The sequence below is a fragment of the Homarus americanus genome, unplaced genomic scaffold (assembly GCF_018991925.1).
Source record: "Homarus americanus isolate GMGI-L3 unplaced genomic scaffold, GMGI_Hamer_2.0 scaffold21914, whole genome shotgun sequence".
NCBI lineage: Eukaryota > Metazoa > Arthropoda > Malacostraca > Decapoda > Nephropidae > Homarus > Homarus americanus.
In genome coordinates, this window is record NW_024719665.1 from 448,832 (window position 1) to 476,329 (window position 27,498).

A 27,498-nucleotide genomic window follows, 5' to 3' on the forward strand; every position below is an offset into this window, starting at 1 on the left:
TTTTTACTAAAGTTTATTAATAAATTTTCACAAATACTATTTATGATGTTTTACAGGAATGTTATAATCACAGGTGCTGCTGAAACAATTCATCTTGATTTTCTGAATTTACAGTAAAAAATACAGAAAATAGCTGAAACTTTATTATATTACAATTCATTATTAATGCTTTTCGAAAAAAATTATTAATATGACATACAATTTAATTCACATAACAGTTAACACTTTACTTGCTTTAAACATTGTGTCAGTAAGTTCCAAACATTGTGATAAACTATAGTGAAGATTACAGTGTTTAGGTGACAAGTAAACTGCACAACAAAACAGTACATTAATTATAACTTAATAAAACAAACACAAGCTTCTTATATTGCTTGTATGATGTAATATATTTTTTTGAGCCTTGTTTATATTAACACTAATTGAAAAAAGTACAACACATTCTTTAGGGCACAAACCGGAATAACAAATTAATTCAAACAATATCGTACTATACGTAAAAAAATAGACACAACGATGAAACCTGTCCTGAGCCAATATGGATCTTGATTGAAAACTTGACACACAATATGATGTCTAGTTAACCGAGAGAAATGTGACAATGTAATAAGAAATATTATTATGCCTTGCAATAAAAATGCATGAATTTTTAAAATTCATGAACAATTATTATTCTACACAGAAAAGAATAATAATGTACAAAACACACTACAAGGAACCCTACAACTCGACGTGAGTGTGGTCTAAACTCTCGTCCCCATCCAGGTCTTGTGGTTTGGTACATACGGCTGGGGTGGTTATCAGGAACATATACTCGCATCTGTTCGGTTCCGTGACACCCGTAAGCTTCGTGTCTGTCCCACAAGATAGGTGAACCTGAAATTGTTATTGGAAATGTATAAGTAATCAACCTTGATATAAGACAATAATATAAGATGTTTTGTCAGCTGAAACAGAGGAACCGACAGATTCATAATAGTGACTCGATTTCTCCGTAAAAACCCAAGTAATAATACATCTACTTTGATATAGAGTTTAAAAAAATTTTGTTTACACAAGTAGAAGATATGAATTGTGCCAAAATACTTAACTCTTATTTTTGTCATTACATAAAACTAGTGAAAGAATTCCAGTCAACATTTCATTCTTCTCTAATAAACAAGTGTTCTGTAAACTGGTCCTGAAAATTTATAGAACTGGTAATAGAGACAGGGCCTACTTGAGAGACCCAAACATTTGCATATTACTTTGGTTGAAAAACACAAAACATTAGTTTATTACCTGACATACATTGTCGAGCAATATGAGTTACCTGGAATCAATCCACTCTTCCTCAATATACAAATGTATAATATCACAAATCAATCATGACTTCTGTACAGCCTGAAGCCTTGAACACTTCACATTGATTTACTTTGTTCATAAAGCTAACTAAAAAAAAAACATGTTCCATAAAAGAAGGGCATCCATTATCAAGACAGTACACCAAGACGCTAAAACAAAAGTGCCACGTTAACTTACATCTGCTGATCTGGTGGGTCCATTCCAACAGGCCTGACCATTAGAATAGAGCATTCTCGTATATTTGTTTTCCTCTGGCCCTGTCCATTCACCCCACTGGCCAAGCCGTGTTTCTCCCTGACCAGATTTAGGTTTCTGAATTGCCTGTTATGTAAATATGAAAGATTAGTTAACATGAATCTATAAAGCAGTGCAATGAATAATGGCACAGTAGAATGCTTTTCATTATATTTAGCTTTTATCTATTTGTTGAGCCCCAGGAAAATAGTATATTGAAATTACCAAGGAAAATTATAAAAGTAATAATCTAAAGTAACAAAGAAATACAGTAAAATAAACTGTGAATTGTGAGGAGAAAAAACTAACTCCCCAAATTAGTTGACAAGAGCATACATTGGTTCTCAACATAAAACACACTGTGAGAGAGAACCTATGAAAGTGCCTTTAAATCAATGTTTGTGAGATTATAAATTACACATTAAAACGACTATACGGTACAGTACTCACCTTATCAAAGGGACACAGCCGGTATGTGTATTCTCTGTCTGTATACTCATAACAGTTTCCTTCTAGGATCCTGAAGACCTCATCTGGCCCATAGTCTTTCTCTTGAGTCTCTTCCAGTGACCGCAGTTCTCTGGCTATGTCTCGAACCCGCCTGTCTGCTTCGTCGAATTGCTCGCGAGCCGCGTTGGCCGCTGTTCGGGAGAATTAATCGAGTGATTGCTTTTAGGTATATCATTGTGGAGGATATAAGCGAGCTTAAGACCTAATATATACGGTATACTATATATACATACATATCGATGTCACAATTTTAAGGAATATCCTCAAATCATAATAATAATATTTGGTCTTTTGTTCTTCAAAATTGCCTCTTTTAAAGAATTCATTAGTGTTCGAAACACCACAAAGTAAAAGACTTAAGAAAAAAAGAAAAGCTGTTCCACAATAAAAGATCACAAAAAGTGACAGTTTGACTTGTATCATTCATATACAGTACTGTACTGTACTCTTTAGGTTTTAACACTTCCTAAGCCCTGTACTCCATCACTGTATCTAGTTCAGGATCATAAGCTTTCAATAAAGAAAGGTCTTAAGTTGTTTCCTAAAGGCCTCCACAGAGGTTAGCTGCTTCATGGATGCAGGCAACTGATGTACACTCTGGGTGCTGTATAGGAAAAGGATCAGGCAGCAAAAAACATTCCCGTACCACACCAGGCTCCTCGATCATCACTACCATGCAAAATCATTCCAGAATGTGTTGTTAGAGGAATTAGTAGGTTGGCCAAATACTTAGGCTCACCAAATATTAGTGTCTTAAAAGTCATTAGACAGAGTTTGAACTTTATCCCAGCTTTTATTGGAAGCCAATGTAATTCAATCAAGAATGGGGTAGTGGGAGTCCTCTGTGGGAGAGCAAAAATAAGTCTGGCAACCCTGTTCAACACTGTTTGAACTTTCTTCAGTAGATAATTAGGCAGGTAGACTCATAAAGAGTTACAATAATCAACTTGAGACAAAATAAGTGAATGTAATAGTGTCACAAGACACTGTCTAACCTAAAACTGTTTAACAGCATATAGTAGATTAAGAATATGAAAGTTGCAACTCCTAACTTCTGAATTTATATGCTAATTAAAATTCAGTTTTGAGTCAAAGTACACTCCAAGATTGTGAAGAGAATCGACAGGACTGAGTTGTACTTCCCCAAAGTTTAAAAGAGCCAAAATCATCTGTGCCGTCTCCCTTCCTATTTCCTTTGATGACGATAATCTCGGTGTTGCCGCCATTCAGCTTAAGTTTTCTCCTAGCCATCCAAATCTTAATACAGTATCAGACATCAAGGATTTCATTATCTCCTCAATATCCTCAACATTTCTTATTTCCACATAAAACTGTGTACCATCGGCAGAGAAATGGAAGGCAACACAATGAGCATCCAGCAGAGATGCAAGACTACTGGTGTAGACTGTAAAAAGAAGAAGTCCCAAAACTGATCCCTTTAGGACTCCAAACTGCAAGGGGAGCGGGTCTGTAATGGTCCCACCAACCATCACACATTAGGATCATTCTGACAAATAGACTTAAGCAGTGAGAGTACATTCTCACGGACACCAAACGACCAAAGATCCTGAAGTACAGGTAATGACCGATATACAATGGATCAATATGCGAGTGACCAGTTTTACATTGCAAAAAAATTAACACCATTTACCACTATGTGATGGCTAAAGACCAGTTTTACGATGGTTGCCACCCAAATGCTTTTCCTGCATTGTCACTGTTATGAAAAAGTGATGTGAAATAACTCGCAATATTCGCACATATCATGACGCAATATCGGAATGGCGTAACACATGCTACCCACGAGGGAGGTTCTGCCCTTCCCCGGTGATTGTCAGGATAAGTACTTGAACTGTCACATCACCCAGAGGATGATTTGCATGTAGAAAAGCTATTCTTTGTACATAATAATAATAAAATACTGTACTACTACTAATAATAATAACAACAATATATACTGTACCAGTAAATGTAAGGAATAAATAAAAATAATAATAATAATAATAAATAAAATAAAAGAAAAAAAATACTGCGTTACCATTTAGCAATCATTTCCCGGGACGCGAGAAGCAAAACAACTGAAAGATCCCCCACGCCGCTCCTCACTCCCCCTCCCATACTCTGTCAGCTAACTTCCGACCACATGCTATGACTTTATGATAATTATTTTTTTTTGTATTTTGTTTGCACATTCTGTATGTACGATTGTGTGTGCAAGTAACAGAATAAAAGAAATGAAGACAATTACGTATGTCGACCCAAAATTACGAGCTGAATAATAATATATAGCTCACAGCTCAGCCTCACCCACTCTGAGTGCTACTGGGTGGTGAGTCGGCTACACAATTGCATGCCATCTCCATGGATATTATTCCTTGCTATTTATTTTAATTTTTATATTTATGTTTACACTATACACTCGTCAATTTAAAAAAAAGGGCTCTTGGTCACTCAAATTACCGAAAAATCTGGTGTTTAAGAGGCAGTGTGTGCCGACAACATTGTTAGGGAGAGTAGAAGCGATCAGCTGTTACCGATCTGTAAACAAGAGACTGGGAATATACTACAGTGCAGTAGCTCATCTGGGAATGAGAGTGGGATTTGGGGAGAAAAATTAATTATTTTCTGATGTTTTATAAACCTGTCACCAAATGAACCTAAATAATATGGAAATTATGCTGAAATTGCATGCTGTTGTTCCAAAGGAATCGCGGGCTGCCAAGCGGGAGGTGGTGAGTTGTCCTCCCTCCCTCCTCCGCCACCCATCACCTACGTACCCATATACAGTTTTGTATCTTAATATAATTCATATTTTATTTCTATAGTTCTTTCATCTTAATCTATTTCATAATATATTTCTATAATAATACAGCATCATAACTGACTTTTCGGAACAGCATAGTTAATTCAGATCCATTCCTTAATCAAACTGTTTAATTCATAAAAAAGCAAAAAAATTGCTAATTAAGCCAAAATCCGAATTATAATGACCCAAATTAACGAGGGTACAGTTTACTTACAAGTAACATTGTAGAAAAAGAATTGGAGACATTTACACATACAATACTGTATATCTCCCTGAAAATAAGATTTGAAAATTAACAATAGGCAACTCACAGCATGCACTCACGTGGGTCACTTCACCACACCACTAACACTCATAACCACCACCACTCACTACCACCACCACTGACACTCACTACCACCACCACTGACACTCATCACCACCACCACTAACACTCACTACCACCACCACTGACACTCACTACCACCACCACTAACACTCACTACCACCACCACTAACACTCGCCAGCCATTTTAAAGTGAATTACAAACAAAAATTTTGTCTGTGTACTGACGTTGGGACTCGAAAATACGTAATTTGACAAAATTTTGGTACAACTGAGGCAGGTCAAAAGTGCGGATGGTCGTAAGTCAAGTAGGTCGTAAGTCGGGGAGGAGCTGTACTGTAAACCTTGAGTACAATTAAGAAAAAATAAATCAATTTATCAGAAAACCTACAAACTCAAGTGCTGTAAAGAACAAATTAAGGCTAAGTATACAGCTAATTAACTACTCAACAAAGTTTCAAAAAAAATTCAAAAGCTGACCATCAACGAGCTTCTGTGTCTCCTCGTCATATTTTGGTTCCTCTTCCTCCTTCTGCTCGTTCTCCTGAGCCACGTCCTCAGCATTGTCCTCATGGTCATAGTCATCCTCGGCTTCATCCTCAAAATCATCCTGATCAAAACCAACATTTGATGACGTTAGTTAATACATACAAAGACTTCCCATTATTATGTCGACAAGAAAAGTGCAAAAAATACACCAATGAAGAAGACAACTGGAAAACAAAATATACAGTACATATATACAGTGGGGTCTCATTTTGAGCAGGTATATCGTACTGGTACTTGTCTGTGCATCGGAAATCCGCACAGTGATGCCCTTTTACATGTGTTAAAATAGTTATACGTATTGTACAGCACTAGATCCGCCAGACCTTTACTCTAGAAAGAATTTAGGTAACAAAAAATGACATTATTTCACATAAACCAACTACATTATTAATAAATATTTTAAAAAAGCCCAGGAAGTTAATTATGCAATACTCCACCGAATAGTGGAGGTGTGGGGAGCTCTGGGAGACGATGGAGGTCCGAGGCAGGGAGTGAAGGCCTGTCGGTTTTAAAGCCTTCAAAATCAACTGCAGACACTTGTAAAGCAACTTTAAACTTCATCACCAATCTCCAGAGCAGTAAGGTCATCATCAATAAATTTTCCTTGAATTGTTGAGGCATAAAATAGTTTGTTTTGTTTTTTATGGAGAATAGCCCACCCAGGCACAGGTCATCGATCCACAACGGGGTTCAGGGGGCGAAAAAATAATGAGCAAAAAGAAAAAGACTATATTAATCTACACCACGAAGATGCCGGAAAACCATCTTTTTGAAGTGAGACGGATCGTATGAGTGTGGAAACACAGAAGAAGGCAGAGCATTCCACAGTGTGGCTGTGTGAGGAAAGAAGGATGTACTATAACGGGTTATTCTAGTGTGACCGACATCCACAGAGAAACGGTGGGCACCGCAAGCAAGACAAGTGTTATGAACCCACGGCCTTGCCAGCAGTACACAGGATGCCAAATCAACCAAACATTGCCCATTAAAGTACCTGTAAAAGAGAGAGATTGAAGAAACAATGCGGCGAAGAGAAAGGGAAAGCTTGGCAGCGGCGCTTAAACTCCTGGTAACGTTGCCTGTAGTAGTAGTAGAGATGTAGAAAAGAGAGCCATTGGCTCTGAAGATGCAAGAAGGTGTTAGAGAAAGATAAACTAAGGAAGTGGGGAAACAGTGTACAGCACCCATTACGGCATCTTTGAGTTCTTTAACGTTACTGAAAACTTGCCGAGTCATGCATCCCGTGTCGTTTATTTTGAAGTAAATTTGTTATTTTTTTTATTTAATACTGTACGTTATATAATTTATGATGAAACATACCCTATAATAGGCTGATCACATGATCATACGAGAATATAATACTGTAATGAGTAAATAAAAACACTGGTGAATGAGGCAACAGCCAGGCACATACAGTACAGTAGGTTACAAGGGGGAAAGGCCAAGCAATCTTTGTCTTCCACAAGGGGGAAAAGAGACCATATCAACCCTCTTTCCCCCAACCACACCCTGCCTCTACCTTCCACCTCCCTCCATTATTGTTTAAATAAACAAGAACAAGAATAACAGATAAAGTATGAGAAATCATATAAAGGAATAAAAAGAATAATAGAGGCAGAAATACAGGTTGACAACCCTTTATCCGAAATTCCGAAAACCGAAAAGCTCTGAAAACCGAAAAAAAATTTTGGAGCAATTTTTTTTTTTATGGGTATTAGCCCACCCGGGCACATGTCACTGACCCACATCGGGGCCTGGGGGTGAAAATGTAATACAGTGGTCCCTCGGTTAATGAGCAATCCCTCGATTAACGAGTTTCTTACGAGCCAACCTGAACATGATTTCGCTTACATTTGGCGGTCCACCAGCTGTAGTATTAGTCCGCCAATACAGTAATCGGTTCTAGGGCTCAAATTCCTTACCATTTTAGCAAATATCAAGTTTATACTATTCAATAATTTTAAAAGTTTAATATTAAATTTTTTACTCATTTTAACAATTATTGAACATAATTGAAGGTAATGAAACTAGTTTTATGCGTGCCATCCAGCCTTCAACACACCATACAGGCGTCAGTCTTTGTGTCTTTTCAGTGGAGGTAACATCTTGCTTGAGACTCTCTTCAACTAAATGCTTTTTTTCTGTTTTTGCAAGCAAATTATTGGTCATTTTGAAATTTATTTTACATATTGACAATATATAATGCAGTGCAGTGTTGATTTAAAGAAAATAATCTTTTATTGCACCAAGAGAACTAAAATTTTATGGGTGAAATGGTGCCATGGGGTGACTTCTCTTCCACCCCAATGCCTTCTCTTCTCCCTTCTCCACCCCCATTCTAATTCCCATCATCATCATCCAGGAGCCTTCTACATACACACCTCAAAGTAGGTGTACTTTTCTACCTTTTTTGTTGAATTTAGGCAATTTTCGGTGAGCTGGAACCAATTACCCAAAAACCCATTGAAACAATGGTTTCGGTTAACGAGCAACTTTCTAGAACGGATTGTGCTCATTAACCGAGGGACCACTGTAGTAATAATAATTATAATAATACAGGTAATAATAATAATAATAATGATAATACAGTAATAATAACAATTATTCATAGTAAATAAAAATTAAAAAAAAATACGCAAAAATAAAATAAGAATGATAACAATAATAATAATAATAACAATAATACTGTAATAATGAAATAATAATAATAATAAATACAAGAATGAAAAAAAAGATGAAAAGTGAGAAACATGACCTAGACCTATGAATTATTATTATTATTATTATTATTACTATAATTATTATTATTATATTTTAGCCCCCAGGCCCCAATGTGAGTCAGTGACCTGCTGTGCCCGGGTGGGCTGATCCCTGTAAAAAAAAAAAACTAACCATTCTGAAATCCGAAAAATTCCAAAAACCGAAATGCATCTGGTCCCAAGGATTTCGGATAAGGGATTGTCAACCTGTAGAGTACATAGTGTAACAAATGAATAAATAGAAAATAGAGAAGAAAAACATTATGTCTATGGAAAAAGTAAATCTTTCCTCATTCTCTCATGTTACTGACCTGACCCGATGCAATATCAGGTCACCCATTGTACATGAACTCTTATCTCATTTGTGGTGAAGATGAGGTGAGGGATTAGTGGTCACATATTACTGACCTGATGCATTGTCAGGTCACCCATTGTTGGGTTGGGGAATTAGTGGGTCTCATGACCTGAAGGTGTATTGAATAAAGACCAAAGTAATATATGGTACACTGTACCTTCGTTAATTCGGATTTCACCGTAATTCATAAAAAAACAAAAAAATAAATTAAACGATTTGAATCCGGAATGAATCTGAAATATCTACTGGGTTCCGAAAAGTCGATTGTTATTATAGTAATATATTATGAAATAGATTACGATGAATTAATTATAGGAATAAAATATGAATTACATTAAAGACACAAATCTACGCTTGGGTGCAGAGGAGGGAGGGAGGACAACTCACCACCTCCCACACTTGTCACCCCACAATCCCTTTATAACAACAGCACGTAATAAAACATTATAAAAAAATATTTAATTTTCCCCCAAAAATCCAACACTCATTCCCAGATGAGCCATTGCAGTCTTGTTTACAGCACAGAGCAGCAGTATCAGCTGATGGTTCCTGCTCTCAACATCTCTCAAGCACCTAACCTAACCTACCCATGGCTTTCCGCAGAGCGATACTATGGTTACTTTTCAACCAATCATGTAAGTGATAACTGCACAAGCGAGACCCGCATAAGATGAGACCCCACTGTACACATACAGTAGAAATAAATGTGGATTATATGAGGCATGAAGTAATAATGTGATACAGCTGGTGGAGTGAGGAACATCAACTGTGATAGCTATGTGAAGGGGAACTAAACATGTTAGTTCACAGCTTGGTATTCATTAACCTGCTAGAAGGAAATGTCACGTGCCAAAGCACAAGCAGAGAAAAAGAAATTGATAAACAAATTAGTATGATCATAGCACCTCATGGTAGGCTTTGGCTATTACGTATTTACAAAATTCAAATGAACCAGAATAATTTACATTACAAGATACAATTTACAGTAAAACAAAATTTCGTACTAATACAAACCAACCAGAAGGACTTTTAATACTCTAAACCACTTGGTGCTATGACTTAAACTGTAGCTGTGAGTCTGAAAAGAAACTCTTATTTATGCAAGCATATTATTGTACTGTACCTGTAATTCAAATATACACATTTCTCACCATCTAGTTACTCTGTTTCTCTTATAATTTAAACCTGGTGTTGTATAAAATAATTCCACAGCTCAAATGTTCACTTATAATAATGTGATAACTCATCCTTATTTTGCCAAACTTTAAGGAAATAAACTTGGAGAGAATAAATTTCAAGAGACTGCATTCATGCATGATAGCACATGCAAAGAAATCCATAAATTACTTTCTAAAATAAAAAAGATTTTCACGTGATGTAACAAAAGTATGACTGTGTAAAGACAGCGAGCATGCACCAAGCATTAGCACCCCTCACCGACATGAGGTTCCAGTGAGCTCTGGAGTTAACGTAGCGTGATATCTGGTTGGCAATGACAGCAAGAAAAATTTGGTCAAGTTAGTATTTTTTGACCAGGATAAATCTCTAATACCTAGAAAGAAATATTTCTGTCTTATATTTATATAAAAAACATTTCATATTGCAATAATAAATCTGAAGAAAGGAAAGAAGACCCATCATCCAAGACAAGCAAGCTGGTGGCACAAATCTTGACTGAACTTACTTCCTACACAGTCTTATAACTTGACCTCGGGTTTCATGATCATATATGAGACTAAGATAACAATACAGGGAATGTTCATCAGTTGAAAGAAGCAACCGTACATGGAAATCCTCAATCCACCTCTCTCATTTATCAAAATACTGAACATGCCTTTACAATTCTTTTCTCACTATGAAATTTTTTTTTGTCTTTTCAAAGCTCAGTTTCTTCTTACAAATCTATTGATGTATTCTATATTTGTATTCAGTAATACACCTTTCAATTGTGAATGAAGACTAAAATATTTCAGCTTCCCATTGATTTTATTTTATTGTAATATGCACAGCTTCCTCCTAGGTGATTACCCTTGTGTTCCTTCACCAGTACAGGTATAACCCGAACACCAACGTCCCAATAACCAATGATTAAATGTAGGGGAAATACCCTACAAGTTTCGTTGATACCCCGGAGATCTGACGACTGGGAGAGGAGTGTCAGCGTTGTTTCGAGTTTGGCGGACGGTAGCGTGGTGCGAATTCTTGCCACGAGAGGGCTCTGCACACTGCCTGTGACTCATTCCCGCCTCTCTGCACTTTTTCACACTTACCAAGTGCGTTTTTGTTAGATCCAACTTCGTGTGTTATGCAATCATGCCTAAACATCCCAGAGATAGTTCCTCTTGCGCCAGCTTGATGTAATGTGATAAGGTATAATAAGAGTGGTGATGGACAAGCAAAGATTGATAGACTTGATCACAGGTAAATAACAATATCAATTTATGCTTTACATTCCTTATTTAATGCTTATGCTTATTGTGCTTGTTTTATGTCTGCTTTATTTTCTTACTTGACAGTGTGCACACCAGATATCAAGGGTAGATGGGAGTTTTTGAGGAGTGGCTGGTCCCTAATCCCCTGAATTTGTTACATTCATACAGAATTAATTGCTTCGATAACTGTTGATTCACTAACCAACAACTTTTTACGGTCCCCATATGTGTCAATTATCGGGGGATGCCTGTATAATACTGTACGGTCGGGGTCAAAAGTTCGCTCCCGCCCAAAATGAAGAAGCATCGACCCCTAATGAGATGAAACAGTCAGGGTAAGTCAATGCAGAGACTCATTCCTGTGACTCAGTTTTACCACGGGGGGTGGGGGTGGGGGGGGTAGGGAGGGGTGAACTTTGTCCCCCTCCTGTACCTCTTGTTTTAACTTTCTTGTAATACCTGTATTCTTATGTACAAAACACGTGAATAGTTCATCTTGTCTCACATTGCTACAACTGTGGTGTGCAAGTAATATGATATTGTTTCTCTTAAACTTTTTAAGTTACAATAAATTACTAAAATGCATTGTAAACCTTTTACTCTTTCATATATTAACCATAGTGGTATGTAGATTCCTGCATACAAACATTAAACCTGTAAACCATGAATATTTAATATATTTTGTAAGCATACGCATCAGTACTGCACACACTGGTGCTATACTTAACACCTGATCAATAAGGAGAATTTCTGTACAGCAACATTTCAAAATAACTATACTGTACAGCATACATGAATAAGATATAATACCGACACAAAATTGCAATTAGAAGACCATAAAACCCTGAATCACCCAAGATATCATCCAGTAATATTCCTTTTAAACACGTTTTTGGTATGAAAATTCTCCAAAGCTTTTCAATCTATCCATTTTTGAAGTCAGACATATGTCTCTTTCTCCACAATATATGGTTAGTTAATCTTCAATCTTCCTAACTTAATTAAAGTTTCCAATTAAACAGCTTGTTATAGCCATTTCTATAATCCATGCATCAGTACAGATTGCTAAACACAATATCATATTAACACTTTGTTTTTACCAAAGTAAATATTAATAAATGTGATAACTTCAACAGTGACCTAACCATTCTGTCCAACATATGTGCTAAAGCAAGAAAAAACACAGAACCCCAAAGCAAAGCAGGGAAATCATGGTCGTAAAACAGGACCAGGCAGGAACACATTCATCATGCCATGATAACAAGTACCTCAGGATCCAAGTTTGAGTCAAAATCTTCTGGCTCCTCTTCTTCCTCTCCTGCGTCGTAGTTGTCCTGTGTGGGGACACGTCATCAAGTGGATACAATGTTTGCTAAAGCAATCTTCACAGTCACCATTTTGTTGCTACAACTGTCCATCAGGCATTAAGATGTTAAATACCACTTTGGGATAATTGTACAGATAGTAGATGATGATGCATTGGACTCGGAGAGACACAACCTTCAGAATGACCGAGTGGATATGGAAATCTTACGAAGGATTGAACAGCCGGGTTGGTGGGATATGAAATATTGGGATGATCTAGTGAACAATGAAAACTGATCACACTTGTACAGCATATGATTTACTGAACAATGGAAGACAACGACACCACTAAGAAATACCTACAGTATTAAAGTGCTTGTGGAACACCTGATACAGTTCTACCTGCTGGATAAAAGTTGTTGTGTTATGTGGTTTCCAAAATTTAAACTTCAACCACTTCAGTGTTCTAAATACTTGTACTAACAACTGCACAGATGATGATAGGCTCTTCATGGAAGTGCATCTTATGATAAAAATATTGGTATAAACTACAATGACTGAAGAGATTCACATCCTATCCCAGCAGCCCAGACCAACATGGAACTACTGTACCTCATCACCCTCTACTGCACTAAAACCATCAATCAACAGCAGGAAAAATACACATTATTCATAAGGAGGTGCCGGGGGCAGATCCAGGAATATCAAAAGGGAGGGGGTCCAAGAAGTTGTGGGTGGGGGAACATGGCGAGCGCATCGAGCCCACCCAGCTTTTTTCTTGGGGGAGGAACTACCAGAATTTTTTTTTAAATCTGACCAATATCATGGGTATTTTGAGACCATTTTGAATCCATGCACACTTGATATTAGGAGATATTCTGAAACCAATAGTAAATACTTTTTACTATACATAAATGCCTGAGTATAATATTGCATTAAAGAAAGAGTACTAGAATTTTCTGGTGAAAAATGGAGGGGGGTTCAACCTCCTCCCCTTGCTACCCTTCATGAAAAAAAAACGGGGGATTTCTGTGATTTATGGCATTTTTTAATATTAAGACAAGAGAATGGTGTTCTCCTGTACCCCAGCCTCAACAATAGAGCTTTTCACTCTTGAGGCATATTTTGTATTGTTCATCGGGTTATCCTGAATAAAAAAACAAACACATTTTTGGGTAATACTGTACTGTACTCTGGCTAATGTCACAGTAATTAAAACACCTTTGCTTTTTTAACTCTCAAGGCAAAACTATGGTACAGTATATATACAGTAATACATCAGCATATTAAAGTTTTATTTTCTATTATGTTTCTGACCTGTGACAAACCACCAGCCACAACACAAACAACCATGACTGAAAACAACGGGATAAACTGCAGTTCTATAAATACTGTACAGTGTAGACAGATTAACAAAGAAATTGATAGATGGACTGACACACACACACACATACAGATGATGATCATTTATCTCTATTTCTTCACCTTTCTTTCAGTTGTGTGAGATGCAAATACAAAAATAAAAAGAATGAAGGAAATAGAAGAGTAATAGAAAGATAATTGCAGGACAAGTGTAGAAAGTGATACCACCTAAACTTTGCAGACTAAACCTATAACTCTCTCTCTCTCTCTCTCTCTCACACAAACTCTGATGTGGAAGATTAACACACAGATGAAGCATGAATGTGCTGTTTACTCACCTCCTCATCAAACATTGGTGGTGGGGTGAGACTCTCATCAAGTGGGTTGGGGGTGGTTGAAGGAGGTATAAACATCCCCTTGTCCATGGTGTACACCGGCCGGACCATTAGCCATCCAGAGGTCACGAATTGTTCCAGGGTCATGCTATCCTCTTGCTTCAGGTAGAACTGTTAAGGTCAACACTTATTACAACTTGTTTTAAATGAGAGTTACTAGAAACTGATTACCCCAAGAATTAAATAAAACTCTTTATGGACTACAGGGATCTTATAAGAGATTAGGAACTCCTTTCTTACTTCAGCTGATCATTAAACACCTACCCCCCAGGTAACATTAGGGCATTTATTCAGGGTGTGAAGTAAGTTGGGTTCCTAATCTTCCAGAGATCTGATGACACATAATAACATCCTCAACACACTTTCCTGTGAAGCATTTCTTCATTCATCATTAACTTGGAACAATTTTGCTAAATCATCCACTCATAATTCTCTCCACCTGTTCATACTGTACCTCCATCAAACTAATCTTTTTACTTATATTTCCACACACTTTCATTAAGTATAATTAAGACCATTTCTTTCTCTCACAGTCATTCTATTTCTCTCCTTAACTTTGTAACACTTTTGTGAGGATTCATCACAGGTGACCACACACATAATCTAGCTGTAACTCTAATACTAACTAATACATAAAATTACACTCACCTTTGCCTCCTCCATAGACACCTGTCCATCCCTGTTTGTGTCAAAAGTCTGTCGGGACTGCAGCTCACCAACCGTCAAGATACCATCACCATTATTGTCGAGGATAACAAAAGCAGTCCGGGCCTCAGCCAAATCCTTCCTCTTTTCTTCTGCCTCAGCTTCAGCTTTCTTTTCAGCCTCAAAGGCTTGATTTTCCTCTAGTGCTAACTTTTCTGGTTCTTCAGCTGCCTTCTTGATTTCTTCTTTCTCACTACGAACAGCGTCTGCTTCCTCCTTTTCTTTTTTTAGCTCCTCAATTTTACCCTGAAAAATATTATTGTCTCGATAGCTACAAAATGTCATGATGTAAACCATATATCTCAAGATATCATTTCTTTTCTTTTCACCAACCTTCTTCAGTGACCAATGTAATCTTTTCAATATTTGCTTTCTTATTTCTACATGTGTGTATTAGAGTAACCCATTACTCTACACAAGAGCAAAATTTGCTCTGAACGAAATAAAGTAAATTCTTAATATTAATACAGTATGTGTAAATAGATACCAATGCATCACCTTACATATTCAACTTGTGATGAATACAGCACAGTCAATCAAAATCTTACAACATTTGTTATTACTGCAAGTTTCATATACTGTTCTGTTTACAGTCTGAAGTCTTTTATGCACGTATATCAGCCTAAATATGTACACAGAAAGTAATACGGCTCAATCTCTAATTTGATCCACATCTTACTCAATCAACTTCTACATCCATATTTGGGTGAAAAGATTCATGTGCAGACTGGGTCACTGCAACCATTTGTGCCTGTTGCTAAGAAATACGAAAATGGAGTTTGAGTATATGAGGATTGTCCATTTAAGTAAACACAAAAGGGATTGAAAGAAGCAGGAACATAGAGAAAAAAAAACGAAAAATGTACAAAAGAAAAAAATTTAATTAGTGAAAGAGGTGCTGCATGATACTGTTATGTATGACGTGATGCACAGTAGTGAGATGCGTTGTGCATAGTGATTTTTTTCTATGCTCGTCACCCTCAACTTCTGTATGTAAAATATTTTGTATAATTATGTGTGAGCAGGGCTGGTACTTGATACCTAAAAATTGTCTTGTAGGTATGTATGTTTTAACTATTTTTGCAGCTTAATGTGGGAGTTGTTATATATTAGTGCTGTTTGGCTTTTAGTCCCCCGGGATACAGGGTTTTGTCAGTCACTGCTGGGCATTTGAAGCGAGAGGACGTCCGAGTTTGTCAGTGGTGGTTACCTTCTTAAATATGGTTTAGTTGAGTGTTATATATTTAGTGCTGCTCTATTGTTATGTAATGTGTGTATAGTCCAATCAATTATGGTGTAAGGTGGTTTACGGTTTATATACTGTGCACATATTAGTTGTTTATTAAGGATGGAAAACCAAGTGCAGTTTAACTTTGTAAGGAGTCATTGCCTCCGATGTTTTGTCCTGTGCTAAATATTTTCAAAGCCAGTAATTAGGTATATTATTTATTCTCTTGATTTAATTTATCCATTCATTATGTAACCTGCACATTTATTAGAGTAAACTTTTGTTATTAAATTTTATTTAAATCTTTCGTGCCGTGTATAGTTCCAAACCTTCACTCCTGAACTGTTGCGATAAAGTAAGAGGCTGTGATTGAACCCATGAGGCACAATTTAGTCATTATTTGTGTATGTAAATTTTGCATTTAACATTGTTTGTCGTGTATTGAAGTAACATTAATTTTAAGTGATAAATATTAAGGACTAAGTTATGCTGTGTTGCTAATTTGTTTTGTTGCTGTGCCATATGTGCCCTCATTATTATATTCATCTTTAACATAATTCAAGTTGCTAAATTATGGCATAACAATACTCCAAAATTAATAAAACAACTAATGACTTCCACTGAACCAGGAGAAAGAACATGCACTCCACATAAGCAACTCTCTAACCTCAACCAAGTTTGACCCAACTACTAAATAGTAAAACACACCAAAATAAAGCCCCTTCACCAATCATCCACACACATTACTCTTTAACAACACAGTACATACACGACTATTGTTTCCCGCCATCGTTTAACATACAGTTCAGGTGTGTTGAGGTTTTATGGTTACTGGGAGGTGAGTCTTGGAGTTCTTGGAGTTTATTTTCTTCCCACTATTTATTTCTGTTATGGGATGTAACTTTCTCACCCTTCAATGGTTTCATGTGCTTCAGGTACTTCAACTTGAAGTAAACCATAGATGTACTGAATATTAATTTATGTACAACCACATTTACCACTACAATTACTAAAAGTACAGTACTATACTACAGTAACTACTTCTCACTGTATCTCTGCATTTTACAAAGTCTACGTGTTACTTAAATTTGTGTGAGAAGGGACTGTTGATGGGTTAGATATTGTGGACAGCATTAATGATGAACACAAATAATGGAGGAAATGGCTATATAATATATTGGTGAAAAGAGCTGGATCTGGTGGGACTACCAAATAAGAGAATGATAAGGACTAACCAGAGTATCCTAAGTACAGTGGTTAAATATACAGTACAGGTACTCCCCGACTTACGACAACCCGGACATACGACCGCCATGGTCGTATAAAATATTTTTCAAATTACGTATTTTCGAGTCCTGACGTTAGTGATCACGCTGTGTACTGACAAATTTTTGTTTGTAATTCCCTTTAAAATGGCTGGCAAGCGTAAAAGTGAGAGTTCTCGTGGTGCTGAGAAGAAAAAAAGACACCCAAGTTAGAATTTCTAAGATGGTATTTTCGCCTTTTCGACTTACGACCAATTCGACTTACAACCAGGTCGTCGGGACGGAACCCCGTCGTAAGTCGAGGAGAGACTGTACTTGCTTGGCTAAGGCTCTATACAAAAACTAAAGTGACAATGACAACAATGCCAAGGTGGTGATAATAGATGTAAATTTCTTTCTTTTTTCAAATTGTTAAAATGGTCAGATAAACTGGTTGAAACAAGTGAGCGAGTTCTAGATTATGAAATGCGATGGTCAAATACGAGACTAGTACTGTATATAGACTGTATTGTGTGGTTATGATCTGTAGCTACAAAGTCTGTGACAATATATGGTGTGTGCTCAAATATTCTACTTCTTCTTAACATTTAGAACTTTTCTGTATAAGGCAGTACATAAGTTACATTTTAAAAGGAAGACATACTGTATACACGTCACAAACCTCTGCCTCTTTTTTCTTTTTACGGCCATCTTCAATCATTGACTGTCGCAGCTGATAACCTTTAAGTCTTTCTTCTCGTTGCTTAGCTGCTTCCTCTCTAGCAGCCCGACCTAACTCTCGGCAGGTATCAACACAGTTGGCATTAGATGCATACTCATCTGATGCATCACAACAATCACAGACACCATCGTTGACTCTTGAGGACGGAATGTTCAGAGGCGTGTGTCCAGCGTTGGTGCAGTAGAAGAATCCTGATCAAAACAACATAAGTTTCATATTTTTACCAAAGAAAAACAACATAAGCATGAAATGTGAGAAGCAAAAAACTCTCAATTGGAATTCAAGAAAATAATAAAGGAATAATTTGGGGCAAAAAATGTCAGCCAACTGAATAAAGTACAGTACACAGATAATGCTGATACAAAGTTTTAAACAACATATTACAGTACTGTACTAGTAAAACAATCACAGATGAAAACCTTAAAAAAATCTATCAGTTTTTAATGTACGCACTACAGTATTTACACAACCAGGTGACTATGGCTCAGTGGTACGTAGATCAATAACCTTCTGAGTTAAGGGTCCTGGGTTCAATTCTTGGCTCATACGGAGGACTGGGTTCTTCTTACATGCTGGCTGTTATACCTTCTTTATAAAATGAGCAGCTAATGAATGTACAGATGCCAGGAAAAGTCCTCTCACAGCCCTGCTACACAGGGCTGTGGGAGGACTTTTTCTAGCAACTGTACATAACTGCTAGTGCTTACCAACAGCAGAACAACCCTTTGGCAGACTAGTGCAGTAATGTAATCTGTCAATAGGCCAGAGTAACCCACTATCTGCTGAATACTAAGAAATCAGCAGTAGGCCAGGCACCTTAATCATAGCTGGAAAAATTTTTTTATGAACGGAATATATTATGGAATGATCAGCTTACCATTTGGGCAAGCGGCAGTCCCTGGCTCATCACTTCCATCCTGACAGTCACAGTATTCATCATTTACGTAAGAAAATGGGATAGTACCGGAACCATCGAGGCAGCTGAAGTCTCGTGTCGGGTCATAGAATGATGCCTCTGGAATATAAAAAATCTATAAGACAATGAAATAATTAATGAACAAAAACTTATGTACCTGACGAAAATGTATTAGTACTGCAATTCTCTAACCTAATTACCTGTAAAGCAATCCCTTGCTATACAGCATTCACTCTACGAATATTTGCTTATGCAAATATTCTACTCTTACATCTTTCTTAATGTGCATAAGCTATTTTTGCTTATACAAATATGGTCCCTACAGGTAATGTAGCAATTTTTTTTAATGTTTTGTGCTAAATTAGAGTACAGGTAGTAAGGTGCAGTATTAATTTTAGTACAGTAGTTCATTTTTCTTGGAACAGAAATTAATGTGCAGCATTACTTCAAAAGTTCCTTTACGACACACGAGCGAAAACTTAGATACAAAAACTTAGTTTAAGTGGATCATTAACAGGTATAAGATACCAAAATTATTTCTAGGATTTACAAAAATTAAAAGTCGGGATACTGTAAGCTGTCAAAACTCTGTAATGATAGGCACTTGCATTTGATAGTACAATACAGTAATGTAAAGTACAGTACAGTGTACAGTATTTAGAAGTTGATTCTTTCTATAATCATACAAAATTTAATGATGATTTTTGCCAAGTCACCAAAGTTACCAAATGGAGGGAGGTCACAACCTACTTGCCATTCCTGAGTAAAGTCAAAGTACTGTAATTTCCCACACTTCTGACACTGGCTGAGTTTCTTTCAAGTACAGTAATTTCTAGGGACAGATAAGTTCCAAAGAAAATTTCCAAAACAACCAAGATCAGGGCATCCCTATCATTAAGTATTATTGATTGTGCTGTAATGAGGTAAAAACTTATATTGAAGATACAGGTAGAATATTTATTTGTAGGATTGTAAAGTGAGGAAGGTTTGTAGCGTGGCCAATTAGTTATTTAACTTGGTATAATATATTCTTATTGGAAATCTTTCTTAACACCAACTCTAAGTACAGCTATTTATTAATAACTCAAAGACACACTCATTGATAGATCATTATATTTACATTACTATACAACGACTCTCGGACAACAAACATGAAATGGATACACTTCTCACCGTAAGTAACTCACCCTAATGGATAACTCTGACAATGACTCAGGTGTTACCTGAGGGAGGCCCAGTGGCTGGGGAAGCTATGCAGGTGCTGCTGGACTATGTCTCCTATGGGAGACTTGGTGCTGGGGAAGGAAGTCTCCCTCCCTGTTACAATAATAATCCGAATGCGAATGTTGCATGGAATGAGCTGCAGGGCCTTATATTGGCGGTCAAGAGCCGGAAGATGTGGTTACTAATCTGGATGTGTCTGATCGGGTGACAAGTGTACTGGCTGGAGGGTAGCTTCTTGAGTAACACGGTCATGTCGCCGGGTTAGTTAATGACGCGGCGGTGAGAACCGTGACCTCTACTTGGGTCAGGTCTGGACAGCTGTGTTTGCCCAGGTGCGTGGTCATGTCGCCGGTCGGCAATGCTTCCTAATTATTACCACCCGGGTGTGTCTTGGTCAGGTGATTTTCTTTAACACGATCATAAGGCCAGGTTAACTCGGGTACCTTGTGGCCGTCAGCTCTCCTGGGTCAGGTCTTACTCTCACTGTAGGGTGTGTCAACCTATGTGGGTTACCACGTGGGCATCTACGTACTGTTATATGTGTCGTACTTCTCTGGGTTATAAGCTGTGGTCTGATAAACAAACATTACAGTGCTTAGTGGTCTTCTGGATCTCAAAGATCAGACATATATTGTGTTCTTGGAAAAAAAAAAAACAGTATTACAAAAGAATTCCTCATCCAATGGGGGGGTTATGTAAGAGAGCATTGATCATTGGTAATAAATTTTTAAGGACTGTTACCAGGGTTATCCAGCCACCTAAGAAAATATCTCAACTAAAGAAGAAAATTTATATGTCTCAAGGCTACTGTAGAGCCACCTGGGAAGGAACAACACTTTTCCTATTCAAGTTTTTGTACCTAGGTTTCCTGTAAATATGACAATGCTACTTTGAGTGTGACTAACAAAATGCACACTGATGACCTATTGACGAATTTTCCCCTATATGAACTCTTATCCATCTGTCTGTCATTTTCTCACACAAATCTAGTACGGTAAATATCAATACCGTAATAATAATAATAAGGCGAAGATTTGGAAATGAACAACCATGGAACTCTATATTAATTTGTATATAGGGAGATAACGCAAAAGCAAAGATGAATATTTTACTCTACAGCCCACAAAGTATTGTAGAGGGGAAATTGTGATGTGAAAACACCCCCCCCCCCCACCAAAAAAAAAAAAAAGATCTGACAAAACCTAACCTTTTGGGGATACCTGTATTAGTAGGGAATTATTATTAATCCTTTACTTTAACCTTTATCCTCTTTGCCATTGATCTGTTCGTTAGCTACTTGGGCAGTCGGTTACTTCTCTGATATGCACAACTGGCAAGTACTGGGAATGTACTGGCTCTTGAATGTGTCTGTACCTGCACCAGTGTTGGTCAAGTCTGGTCTTGAAAGAGCTCACACTCAGTGCAATCACAACACTCTCTGGTAGATTGTTGCACAAGTTTATAATTCTCACTGCAAAAAAATTTGCCCTGAATATGTAGTCAACTGAGTAATGCCCTCTTGAGATATTTATAAACTTCAATAAAGTCACCCCTTGTCTGCCTATAGTGTAAGCCAGGTAACTGCAGGTGTTTTAATCTTGTCTGCCTATAGTGTAAGCCAGGTAACTGCAGGTGTTTTAATCTTGTCTGCCTATAGTGTAAGCCAGGTAACTGCAGGTGTTTTAATCTATCTGGGTAAGAAGGAAGAAATTTATCACTACTGTCTGTAGTCTATAGAAAACTTTTGCATTAATAATTAATATTCTGATACTGTCTACCACAGAACCTTATATTGATATCTTAACAGGGAGATTGATAATATTTATTTTTACAATGTGTCTTGTAAATTTATGTTTTTAGATTTTTTGGGAGTTTTCGATTTCACTTAAAGAATGTCTATATTGGCAGGAGATGTTTACAGCTTACTCACATAACTCGGTGTCACACGATACTACTGCACATGCTCAGGTTTGAATTTTTTGGGGGCTAGTCACAATATGGATTCTCTGTGCAATGGGTGTTCTTCTTCTTCAGCTTGGTAAACCATACATCATGTCTTTGAAAAGGAAGCGGCTACTACAGACATTTTCAAGTATTGTGATATACACTGTACCGCCAACTTTTGTGAAGTGTGCGAAGTGTTTCAGACTATCTACATCATCAAGATAAGAACCTCTGGTTTTGTACTAGAAGACAGAAACTTGCCAAGACAAAGAAATCTCCTCACTGTGGCTTCTGCATTTAAGGGCACTTGATTGGGCAAGTACCAAAAAGTTGTTTTTGTGTGTTTTTACCCAAATATTTCCTTCTAGCTACTTAAAAGCCCCGACTGCTTTGTGCAAACAAAATTGTTGGTACAGTACTAGTGGGGGAGGGGAGGGCATATCTCCGTAATGGTTAGTTTCTGAAGGAAATGAAGGTCAGATTTCTGTGTTAGACAATTTTCGAATCTTTACCAAACTTTATAATGCTGCTGCTTCTTATTAGTGAGCATGAAATGGAATAAGTTCATTATTAATATCTATGAAATGTTCAGTCGATTACTCATTCTGATGCTCAAGTAAAGATGGTGGCAGTGCACACACCAACATCAGCTGTATAAGTATTTGTCAATTAAAAGAAAAACAGAGGACAAAAATCCGAATAGGAAAAATGATATTCCATCCCCCTAATTTGCTTTATTCTTGAGGTAAGAATTATGTTTTCATCTATAATACCTTTCCTAAAGTGGCTGGACCACCCGGGCGACTGTAGTTAAATTTTGATCTGATCTTCTATGGTGTAACCTATTACCATGTGAAACTATTACCAGAGTTTATTTCTTCGTTTGGTAGCTACAGTACCTGGTTAACCCGGACCCCTGTCAGTAAGTGTTACCAAACTTTTATCAACATAAATACTACACTTCTGGAGGGAAGGAAACAGTTAATATTTATAAGTTGTCATGCATGCAACTCCATATTGATTCTCATATAGAGAGAAACAGCAAAAAAATAAAAATAAATAAATAAACGCTTCACTCAATAGCTTGTCAGAAATTTATAGTTTTCGAGTTAATTTAACTTTTCTATCTTAGTAATATATCACAGAGATATCCGTTGTTTAGATATTACTTAACCTATCAGCAGCAAACTTGTGAGCATACGTAAGCTCTCAAATTTTGAATTACGTAGTTGCAAGATGGCGTCTGTCTATGAAGGTTGTTCCTTGGTGGACTGGCGTGTAATTCAGTATGTTTTTGAGAATGAAGCTGTAGCTATTGAAAACTTAAAGTGTGATTCAGACTGTCGGTTCAGTATAGTGAAGATCTGCATGCAGGTGTACTTGGTGTTCCAGTAAGAGACAGACACTACCCTTGGTAAGATTTTGGTAAAGATTATGTTTCCAGCACAAATTTATATTTTTTGAGTATTTTAACCAATAACACCTCCCCCAATTACCAACACTATTGGTTGTTCAAAGTAGGCAAGGCTTTAAAGTAGAGGGAAAATGTGGGGTAAAATACTAAGAAGAAAACCAAACAAACCTTTAAAAACCTTACCTAACCTATAAAAAGGTTTAAAATCACTTTCGGGTTTATGGATCCTCTCCTCACCTGAACAGCAAAAACTACACCAACACATAATAAACACCGGAAACACGAGTAAGGTAAACTTTTTTTTGGTTTTAGGAATTTTATAGGTTAGGGAAGGTTTTTAAAGGTTTGTTTGGTGTTCTTTATGGTATTTTCAGCCAAAATTTCCCTCTACAGTGGGGGTATGCTATAACGAACGGATCCTACTACGAATATTCCTATAACGAACGGTTTTACCTATAAAATTGAGAATGCTATAACGAACGCAACTCCTACAACGAACGCGGATGAATACCGGACTATTTCGCCTGGCGCATGAATATTGTTGTACCGCGACCCACAACAAGAGCGTCAGGCGCCATCTTTGTCTCATTGTGTAGCCAGTGCACCACTGTTATTGTTGAAATTTCGTCTTTTGATGTGGAAATTCGCGTTATTTGTATAACTATTTTGTTATACAAGTATACAATTGTAACAATGAGTCGTCCAAAGCGAGTGAGAAAGCTAATAACCCTTGAAACTAAGAAAGAAATTATAAAGAAACGTGAGAATGGAAGAAGCATTGCGAAACTTAGTGATGAATATGGGATGGCTAAATCGACTATATGTACGATTTTGAAGAATAAAGAGGAGTTAAAAACTGTGCAAGTGGCTAAGGGAATCTTTAGACTTAGCAAAGCAAGGTGTAATGTGATTGAAGAGATGGAAAATTTACTCTTAGTGTGGATAAAGGAGAAAGAAATGGCAGGTGGTAACATTAGTGAAGCTATAATTTGTGAGAAGGCTAAACAATTGTTTGAGGACCTTAAAGCCAAGACTCCCAGTGGAAGTGATAGTGATGTGCCAGTGTTTAGGGGTACCTGCATGCTGAATAACACTAAGGTAAGATAAAGTACCGTATTTTTTACATTTTCCACAGAATTTTTTCAGTGTTAAGCGGTTGTATTTGGGGGCCTGGAACGGATTAATCCTATAACGAACGAATGCTATAACGAACGAGATTCTGGAACTAATTACGTTCGTTATAGCATACCCCACTGTACTTCAAAGCCTTGCTCATTTTGAACAACCAATATTGTTGGTAATTGGGAAGGGTAATTATTGAAGAGATACCTGCCGCCGATTTTTCATAGTAAACGATTTTAAAAACACCACAAATTTCACTGTCGTAGTTTGTGCTGTTAAAAAATAGTTATACTATTTCTAAATTAAACCTAACCTAACCTTACTTGATAAGAAACACAAGCAGCTGATGCTCAGTTAGAAGACCACATCAACCTTCCCAAAGAAACCAAACTAACCTCACCTAACTTCCTAGCCATGGGGCTCCATCCCTCAGCATATTAAATAGAAAAATCTTACGATGAAATGGTATAATTTTACGTCTTTTGTGGAGATGGAAGCAGCCACCCAGACAGAACAGCTCATAAATGTATACTGAGTGTAAGCATCGATCAGAGAGAGGCAGAGAGCACTAGCGGAGTGTTTTGAAATATATACATCATTATGATTGGCTGTTTACATCCGTGATAATAATTCGGATCACGACCATCCGCTGTTTTTCATTGAAAATGGGTTTAAAAATACCCAGTTTTCACTGATTTTATTGGAGGATACTGTATTGTTAGGAAAAAAATATAAAAATGGCTGAAATCATGTGCTGACCTAACCTATATCTTAATTTGCCTATAGCTGTATCTAGAAAACTAAGCATTGCCCAAGAAAATGAATAGAAGTTAAAGTAATGAGCATACAAACCTGTCTAAAAAAACAAAAACAATTACCGAACCGCTGACATTCACAAGTCGTGTATAAGCCACATCCAGGATGAGGCATCACCACAGTCGGGAAAGGCACCTAGGAGCCTAATTATCTACCAAACAAAGCATTTACCCAACAAATGATTATTATATCAGAACTCATTGATGAAAATATAATAAGAAAATAAATGTAAAAAATAAAACGTCAGCGGGTCTCTCGCTAATATTAAAAAAATTATCTTTCTCTCTATATAAACAGATATATGAAATTCCATGCTCGACCTAAAACGAATCTTTACCAATTTTTTTTTTTGGGGGGGGAAGGCTAATATGGAGGACTTACCAGCCGACGAGTTATTTGTTTTGATGTTTATATTCTTACAATATTTTCATCACTGAGTTCTGATAAAATAATAATTTTTATGAAAATTGCTTTGTTTGGTAGATAATTAGGCAACTAGGTGCACACTACTAGGTCTCTCGCGCAGTACTTTGTCTTTCTCTGTGTGATGTGGTGGTACATAACAAATCATCTCCGATCAATGCCAGTTGCCAGTGTATGTTCACATGCTACAGGGATCAGTTTGCTGTCCTCACGTCTACAAAAAACGTCAACTTACACCATGTAATAGTAAGTTCTTTCTGTTTAATACGCCGGGGGGGGGGGGTCTGGAAGGTTGAGCCTCACTGCCAGGAAGTTAGGTAAGGTTAGGTTGGTGAGGTCTAACAACACTTCTGCCACTTGTTTTTCTTATCACCTAAGGTTAGGTTTAATTTAAAAATAATCACTTTTTAACTCATTTGCCATAACTACGGCAGTGTACACTATAAAACACAATGAAATTGTGGCATATTTAAATTTGTTTTCCATGAAAAATAAGCGGCTGTGAAGTCGAAAATAAATACCCTTTTTTTTAACACATCGGGAGATCCAGGGATTTGCTAGGAGGTTAGGACAGGTCCTTCTGGTTTCTTTGGTCAAGAGGTTTTGTTAGGTTTCGTTTCGTCGGTCTTAGCAGGGTCCGACTAATTACCCAAATGTAGCCGCAATTAAGTCAAATAATGGTCCTACATGAATAAATCAGACTGCCAATCACTTCTAGACTAGTATTTGGTGTCTTAAAGTCACAAAAAATTGGAAAACTTAATTTAATCTGAGTTAATAGATCGAGTGCATGTACCTAACCTAACCTAACCCAACAACTCAGATTAAATGAAGTTTACCATTTTTTTTTTTTACTTTCTGACACCAAATACTAGTCGAGAAGTGATTAGCAGTCTGATTTATTCATGTAGGACCATTATTTGACTTCATTGCGGCTACATTTGGGTAATTAGTGGGACCGGTCTTAACGTGTTTTTACCCTACAAATTTCCTCTACTTCAAAGCCCTGTCCTCTTAATGCAAGTAGTATTGTTAGTAATGGGGTGGGGAGTGGGTAGGGGATGGGTAGGGGGTGAGGGTAGGGTGGGTTGTTAATAATGGGGGGTGGGTAGGGGGCTTATATCTCAATAACTACTCCACCACTCCCTCATCTGACTTACTTGAGAGAACTATTCCTCGCGGTCTGAGAACTTCTGCTGCCCTTACCACGGCCCCTGACGCCACACACAGTAATGAAAATACTAAAATTTCCTGCATTATAATGAATGAAGGAAGGAAGGTAGTGAAGCAGGAGCATCAGCTGGCCTAGGTGTGTTTACGTGGCGTTGGGTCCTCCCCATTGGC

The 27,498-nt window shown here is 37.2% G+C and overlaps 1 protein-coding gene across 4 annotated transcripts; it reads right to left on the bottom strand.

The window, feature by feature from the left end:
• Positions 1–27,498, bottom strand: LOC121860181 (glucosidase 2 subunit beta-like). 4 transcript variants are annotated; one of them, XM_042357243.1, is made up of 11 exons: positions 27,315–27,498; positions 19,173–19,310; positions 18,236–18,486; positions 15,025–15,327; positions 14,320–14,487; positions 12,583–12,648; positions 10,320–10,364; positions 5,700–5,829; positions 2,029–2,219; positions 1,522–1,665; positions 1–876 (listed from the first exon to the last, which is right to left on the bottom strand). In XM_042357243.1, the coding sequence occupies exons 1-11, from the start codon at positions 27,409–27,411 to the stop codon at positions 721–723; spliced, it is 1,689 nt and encodes a 562-aa protein (XP_042213177.1). In that variant the 5' UTR covers positions 27,412–27,498; the 3' UTR covers positions 1–720. The 4 variants fall into 4 exon arrangements, with proteins under 4 accessions (XP_042213177.1, XP_042213179.1, XP_042213178.1 ...); XM_042357245.1 differs by lacking the exon at positions 12,583–12,648; XM_042357244.1 differs by lacking the exon at positions 10,320–10,364 and having other exon boundaries at positions 27,315–27,497.

Excerpts from the sequence above, each read along its gene's own strand:
- LOC121860181 (XM_042357243.1), bottom strand. The coding sequence starts at position 27,411 with ATGCAGGAAATTTTAGTATTTTCATTACTGTGTGTGGCGTCAGGGGCC. Across the intron at positions 10,365-12,582 it reads ACTCAAACTTGGATCCTGAG|ATATCACGCTACGTTAACTC; the intron begins GTACTTGTTATC and ends ATTGCCAACCAG. Across the intron at positions 1,666-2,028 it reads GGCTGTGTCCCTTTGATAAG|GCAATTCAGAAACCTAAATC; the intron begins GTGAGTACTGTA and ends TTTACATAACAG.